At 41.3% G+C, this 6589-nt stretch overlaps 1 protein-coding gene across 2 annotated transcripts; it reads left to right on the top strand.

The window, feature by feature from the left end:
* The first annotated feature begins 1177 nt into the window (after nucleotides 1-1177).
* LOC117832871 (keratin, type I cytoskeletal 13-like) lies at nucleotides 1178-5512 on the top strand. 2 transcript variants are annotated; one of them, XM_034712177.1, is made up of 10 exons: nucleotides 1178-1192; nucleotides 1620-1718; nucleotides 1836-2334; nucleotides 3011-3093; nucleotides 3213-3369; nucleotides 3540-3701; nucleotides 3972-4097; nucleotides 4206-4280; nucleotides 4369-4514; nucleotides 5193-5512. In XM_034712177.1, the coding sequence occupies exons 3-10, from the start codon at nucleotides 1873-1875 to the stop codon at nucleotides 5428-5430; spliced, it is 1449 nt and encodes a 482-aa protein (XP_034568068.1). In that variant the 5' UTR covers nucleotides 1178-1192; nucleotides 1620-1718; nucleotides 1836-1872; the 3' UTR covers nucleotides 5431-5512. The 2 variants fall into 2 exon arrangements, with proteins under 2 accessions (XP_034568068.1, XP_034568069.1); XM_034712178.1 differs by lacking the exons at nucleotides 1178-1192; nucleotides 1620-1718 and having other exon boundaries at nucleotides 1811-2334.
* The last annotated feature ends 1077 nt before the right edge of the window (nucleotides 5513-6589 follow it).

Below are 6589 nucleotides of genomic sequence, written 5' to 3'. Positions count from 1 at the left end.
GGTTGTGGGTGATTTACTATGATTCCATGCGCAAATGATAACAAGTGCAAAAGTTGAACGGTTCGCCCTTAAATGAGGATTTTGCGTGGGCTAAATCTGCTGTCCCCATGGATAGTTTTGGAGAGCAGAGTGGCCGTAAACGAAAAATGAAGTTTGAAGCCATGGAGTTGGAGGTTTTAGTGGAGGACGCAAACACATCGGTGAACTCCTTCAGAGACATCTCAGCATTTTTGTGAGGCCTGTGAAAAGTTGAATGCTGTGAGAAAAAACAAAAGATCTGCCGATGAAATAACAAGAATATGGCAAAATATCCGCAGAAGAAAAAGGGAAAATCTTTCCCTAAATGAAATCTCTAATATTGGACACATTTAATTAGTTCAATATTCAGCCACTCTTTCTCTAGCTACTTAATTGGGAAGTCAATCGCAGTTTTGAAACAACCAGGGCCAGACAAGTTAGGCGTCACTTTGATGAAGACCGTCGCCTCACTGACGCAGAGAGCATCTTTCGGGTGAACGTTTTTACTGCCTGTCTTGATATCGGCACCTGCCTTTCAAACGTGCTAAATAAAGATGTAAAAACACTGCACGCTATCTGCTTCAGGTTTGATAGATCACATTGCGTGTGCTGAATGATTACATTTGCATCTCCTCCTCCCAGTATTTTGGTATTTTTTCTATTTTGGATTTCTGATGATCTACATGTATTCTGCATATTCATGAATGCAAACACGCTAAATGGATAGCAAGTGCTATTTTGCTCATTTGACAGATGCAATCCTCGGTGCTCCTGCTTACTATGTCAGCTTTGCGCACGCTATCAAGTTTGCACCTGTTTTTGTACACGCAAACCTTTAGTAGATCGGGCCCTAAGTTACTCCAAGCACAGACAACTTAGTTTGAAATGTTCATCTAGAATGAAACAAATGTTACGTAGCTCATCACGCTCTCTCAGGTTGGACAGTGAATGTTTGTATGTTTGGGCAGAGTGGGAAACAGGGAGAACATTTCAAACGGTACCTATCATTCTTAATTTTAAAAACTTCTAACACGGGCTGAAGATATGGCCATGGGGTGCTTAGGTGGAGAATTATAGCCATCATTATTACCTCTACATGGACTGCCTGATCTAAGTGAAATTTGCTCTGCAGTTTTCCTGAATCCTACATGCAAGAATCTTTCCAGACCTTTTGGTAGGTTTTTGACACTTGTTTGTTTGAATAGCATTCGATCTTGATTTATGATGTCAACAAAATGTGACAAAGCCCTCCTCAGTCACGACTCTCTGTCAGCTCTGTTTACTTAAGATTACTGAGCTGACAAAGACTCTGTTTCATCAAACAAGTGGTTTACTCTTTAATCCTCTTTGGCTCAAGAGTTCCGACACAATAACCTGCAGACAAGAGTTACCCAACCTTGCTGTCATAAAAACTGAAATAACAGATGGTGGTTATTGTGAGGGGGGTCATCTTTACGGCTGCGGATTGATTGGATTTGTTTTTTTCATGTAGCGAATGATCTTTAAATCTAAATGTCATCCAGGTCTGAACTTGCCTGCAGCTCTTCATGTACTTTAATCTTTTGATACAGGCTGCGATCTTTCTGTATGTACACTAACAGGTGAACACAGTAATGATGGGTGGATTCCACATTTCTCAGACACACCTACAGCCCATTGACCCTCCTGAGAGTTAAACAAGGACACGTGTCTCCACCCAGGTTTGGCACCATCTATCCCTCCTCCTCCTCCTCCTCCTCCTCCTCCTCCTCCCAAACTCTTCTAAGAGTATAAAACATCATCTGCTCTCTGAGCTTTACACTGTGTTCTCTCCTCAGCTCAAGCAGAAAGACAGTCCCCACTATCTTCAGCATTATGTCGTACAGAAAGTCTGGTGGTGTCAGCAGCTACTCCATGTATGGTGGAGGTGTAGCTGGTGGAGCCAGGGCCTCCGTCTCTTCACGCTCCATGTCCATGTCCCAGTACGGTGGAGGTGGTGGAGGTGGTGGAGGTGGTGCTGGAGGATATGGCTTCCAGTACCTCGGCGGTGCAGCTGCCATGTCTGGAAGCGGCGGTGGTTCTGGGTTCTCTTTTAGTGCGGGTGGTGGCGGCGGCGGCGGCGGTGGCGGTGGTGGCATGGACATCTCTGCCAATGAGAAGGCCTGCATGCAGAACCTGAATGACCGTTTGGCCAGTTACCTCGAGAAGGTTCGCCTCCTGGAAGCTGCCAACGCCGAGCTGGAGCTGAAGATCAGAGAGTTCCTGGAGAGCAAGACCTCACCCTCCTCCAGAGACTACAGTGCCTACTATGCCACCATCGCAGAACTGCAGGGACAGGTGAGTTCATCTCTGACATGTCATTATCATGTGACCTCCAAACAGCAGCAGGAAGGCAGCTCCTGACACCATCACTGCCATCTAACAGTAAATATCATCCAATGAATGGCGAGAAGCTTCAATCTAAGTTGTAGTTTTTAAAACGTACTTTTTAAATATTCACTTCAAAATAAAACAATGTTTACCAAAACATTATTTTCAGTGGGAGAAACATAAAGCAGAGGACTGTGGTGCGGAATTAAAGTTTTTAATAGTCTTATTTTCATGCATCTACATTTGTGCTGAAATTGTACCAAAGAAGAGTATTTACATTTAGTTACTGAATGAAAATGAGTTAAATAGTTGTGCAACACCTAAAGAGACACCACAGCTCTTAAAACACAGTACAGATGTTAAAATGCAGTCTGCAAATGTGAGCCATGTTATCACTTAAGTGTAATAAACAGTGTACTCACTGCTTGACAGCTTACATTTTCATAATCATAAGTGCTGTTCCCCGAGCCAGTCTAACAAGAATTGTCTGAACTGAACTGACTAAAAGAGCAGGGCTTAAGATGATTTCTGCTGAGAGTGAAAGAACAAGAGACTCAGGCTGAAATACTTTATACTCCATACACTTAAAGAAAGGCCAAACAGGAAAAAGGTTAAAGTATTTATTTCTTCTTTTTTTTCTCAGATTCTGGAAGCAACCAAATTCAACGGCGGCATCTACCTCTCCATCGATAACGCCAAACTGGCTGCTGACGACTTCAGGATGAAGTGAGTGTGATCTTTTCAGCCAAGTAATTGGAAGTTAATGAGCTGACATTTCACATGAAAAGACTTAGACTCACAAATGAAAGCTTTACTGACTTTTTATGACTTAATTCTCGATGCAGGTATGAAAACGAGCTTGCCATGAGGCAGTCAGTTGAGGCGGACATCGCCGGGCTGAAGAGAGCACTGGATGAGCTGACCATGGGAAGATCTGACCTGGAGATGCAGATTGAGGGCCTGAAGGAGGAGCTGATCTTCCTCAAGAAGAACCACGAGGAGGTCTGTTGATCCCAATATTAATTAAGGGGTCTCATTAATGGGGCATAATATATTACAAAAAAATGGTTTCCAAAATAAGTTTCCTCTAGATGAGAAATATCAGAGCAAACATTTCTGGTTGGGTAAGTTCCGAATCCTTCATTAATGTGTGTCTATGATTTGGTCTGCAGGAGCTGCTGGCCATGAGGACCCAGATGAGTGGTCAGGTGAACGTGGAGGTGGACGCTCCTCAGGGACAAGACCTTAATAAGGTCATCGAAGAGATGAGGGAGCACTATGCAGCCCTTGCCAACAAGAACAACAGAGATCTGGCAAACTGGTTCGAGCAAAAGGTGAGACTTTACTCTGAACACCTGTCCAGATATTAAGTTTTTTCTTTTTGTTTTTTTCTCAGTGAAAAAAATATAGATAAATTATCAATTTGCAACTACTCAAATTAAAAGTATTCAGTATGAAGAAGAGCATGGATTCATCAGGTTAAATCGATTTCTTGCTGAGAAATGGGTTGAAATGAAGGCATTATAGCTGTATAATCACTAAAGGAATATTTCTGGGTACTTTCATAGTGTACTGAACATGCTGTTGTCTTCTTCCCTACACAGTCAGAGTCATTGAAAAATGAAGTTGCAGAAAGCACAGAAACTCTCGTTACGTCCAAATCTGAGATCACAGACCTGAAGCGAATGCTGCAGAGCCTGGAGATCGAGCTGCAGTCACAGCTCAGCATGGTGAGCATCACATCACACACAGCACACACCTACTTATCTACACACTTTTTATTACCTGTGTCTGCTGTGATAAGACAAAGAAACTGAACCAGCCTCTCTCTCCTGCAGAAAGCGTCGCTGGAAGCCACCCTGTCTGAAACTCAGAACCGCTACGCCATGATGCTGTCATCTTACCAGAACCAGGTGAGCGAGCCGTTATATATTTCCCCTGAGAATGATGCTGCTTGTTAGACTTCAAGACATTAACTTGATTCTTCTTCTTCTTCTTCAGGTGTTAATGTTGGAGGACCAGCTGACCCAGCTGAAGGCCGACCTAGAGAGACAGTCCTCAGAGTACCAGATGTTGCTGGACATCAAGAGCAGGCTAGAGATGGAGATTGCAGAGTACAGGAGGCTGCTGGATGGAGAGGGTGGCGGGTAAGAGAATTAAAGGATTGCTCACAGGATGTACCTGCTGGATAAAAGTACTGCAAGTTCATCCTGTAAAGTCAAACAAAACACAAAATAATCTCCAAAGGTTAAGGATTGTTTGTGTTGTGAAATCATTTTGAGTCATACAGAAAAGTATGGAACCTATCATAATGTATTAACATGTAAAGAATATCCCAAAATTATATTTATTCAAAGAACAATAAACAAAGCAAGAATAGCTGCAAAGTAAATTTAGAAATATAAACACCAAAAGGTTTTTTTTTTATGTAAATTTGTTTTATTTCTTTGCTTTTCGATTTGCAATTATTTTCTCCATATATTATTTCAATATTTCGTGTCTTTCTTTTATTTCTTTAATTCTTTAGCCATTACTTTAAAGATCAAGCTGTCGATTAACTTTATTGGCATTCTTGATATTTCCAATTTTCTCCATATATTTCACATTTATTTATTTTTCTTTGGTTTGAAGAAATGTGTTTAACACAAATCCTCATTTAAAAAAAAAAAGAATATTTGTTTTTTGTTTTAGATATATTATAATTTTTTACCAAAGCTAAAGAACTCACCTGCATACTCACTAGCTTTAAACTCTTAGGCAGCTTAAAGATGACTCCTGGTATTAAACATGACTGAGATCAATGCAAACTTGTTGTCCTCCTGCAGCTCCAGCTCTGGTTTCTCCTCGTCCATGTCGTCCTCCATGACTTCTTCCAGCTCCGGCTCCCGTTCTAGCTCCGGCTTTGGTTCCAGTTCCGGCTCCAGCTCTTCCTCCAGCAGTACTGTCGTCACTGCCCCTGTCACCACCTCCATCACCAAACAGAAAGTCATCACCATCGTGGAGGAGGTGGTGGATGGGCAGGTGGTCAGCTCCACGAGCTCCGAGGTCGTCAAACAGGTGTGAGCACCTGCAGGAGGAGCACTCACTCAGCTAATGATGAAACTAACACCGAAATAAAATTTTGCTGAGGAGCTTAAAAATATAAGGTTGTGTGTTGTGTTGTGTTTTGGGGGATTTAAGTTGCAGTTCCTCTAATGGCCACAAGGTGCTGTTATTGCTGAAAGGTAACAAAGGGCAAATAAAAAAAAAAAATTAAAATCATTGACAAAATCAACAAATGTGTCTCCAAAAAGAAAAAGGTTTGATGAATATTACGTATCAAAATAGGACCCAACAAAACTTAAGATTATTTTTTAAAAGAAGGTCAACATTTATTTCTTGATCTCTTTTTTTCTGATTATACTGTTTCACAAAAAGCTTTGAGCACAAAGTCACCAAAACGTTCTCAGGGATGGATTTCAGGCAGTTTACTGCAATATGTACAAATATATTAAAAGTGCAGATTAATATTCCTTTTTGGAACACCTCCATGTGACTGGTTTGGTTTTTATAAGCATTTCATTTTATTGCGTCTTTCTCAAAACAAAGTTACAATAGTGATGTAGTTGTACTTGGGGTTAGATTATTCAGGAGGCAAACAAAATGCCTTTTTTTGACAACCCACGTCAAGAAAATCAGAAGTTGTTCACTCTATAAACCTGACTGCATTCATTTTATAACAGCTTAGCGCTTATAGAGAGGCAGCAACCTGTAAAGGCCGTAGTTGTTTGGTCTAATTCTATACAAACCAACCTTTTTTAGCTTCAAGTGAAGTCGCCCCCTACTGGAAATGAGAAAGATTTCAGGTAAAAGGCACTTCAATATTTGCCCTTCTTTAGAAATATATTCTTTGGGGTAGGAAAACTAGATTTTTTACTAAATGGATTGTGTCTCCCGACTACTCAAATTACATGACATTTCACATTCACCATTCATACACTGATGGCAGAGGTCGCCATGTGAAGCACCCATCAGGATGAACTAAATCCCATTCACACAACAAAGGCACAGGGCAGTTTGAGGTTAAATGTCTTGCCAAAAGACACTATGGTACTTGGACATTGGGACCTGGCTGGGAGTAAACTCCCGACCTTCTGATTGACATACAACTAACTCCAACACTGAGCCACGGAGAACCAGGCGAACTTTACTTTAGAAGGCCATATTGAATGCACAAACGCAC

This window comes from Notolabrus celidotus, chromosome 20 (genome assembly GCF_009762535.1).
Source record: "Notolabrus celidotus isolate fNotCel1 chromosome 20, fNotCel1.pri, whole genome shotgun sequence".
Taxonomy (NCBI): domain Eukaryota; kingdom Metazoa; phylum Chordata; class Actinopteri; order Labriformes; family Labridae; genus Notolabrus; species Notolabrus celidotus.
This window is presented reverse-complemented; position numbering and strand designations above follow the sequence as displayed.

Excerpts from the sequence above, each read along its gene's own strand:
- LOC117832871 (XM_034712177.1), top strand. The coding sequence starts at position 1,873 with ATGTCGTACAGAAAGTCTGGTGGTGTCAGCAGCTACTCCATGTATGGT. Across the intron at positions 4,098-4,205 it reads TGCAGTCACAGCTCAGCATG|AAAGCGTCGCTGGAAGCCAC; the intron begins GTGAGCATCACA and ends TCTCTCCTGCAG. Across the intron at positions 4,281-4,368 it reads TGTCATCTTACCAGAACCAG|GTGTTAATGTTGGAGGACCA; the intron begins GTGAGCGAGCCG and ends CTTCTTCTTCAG.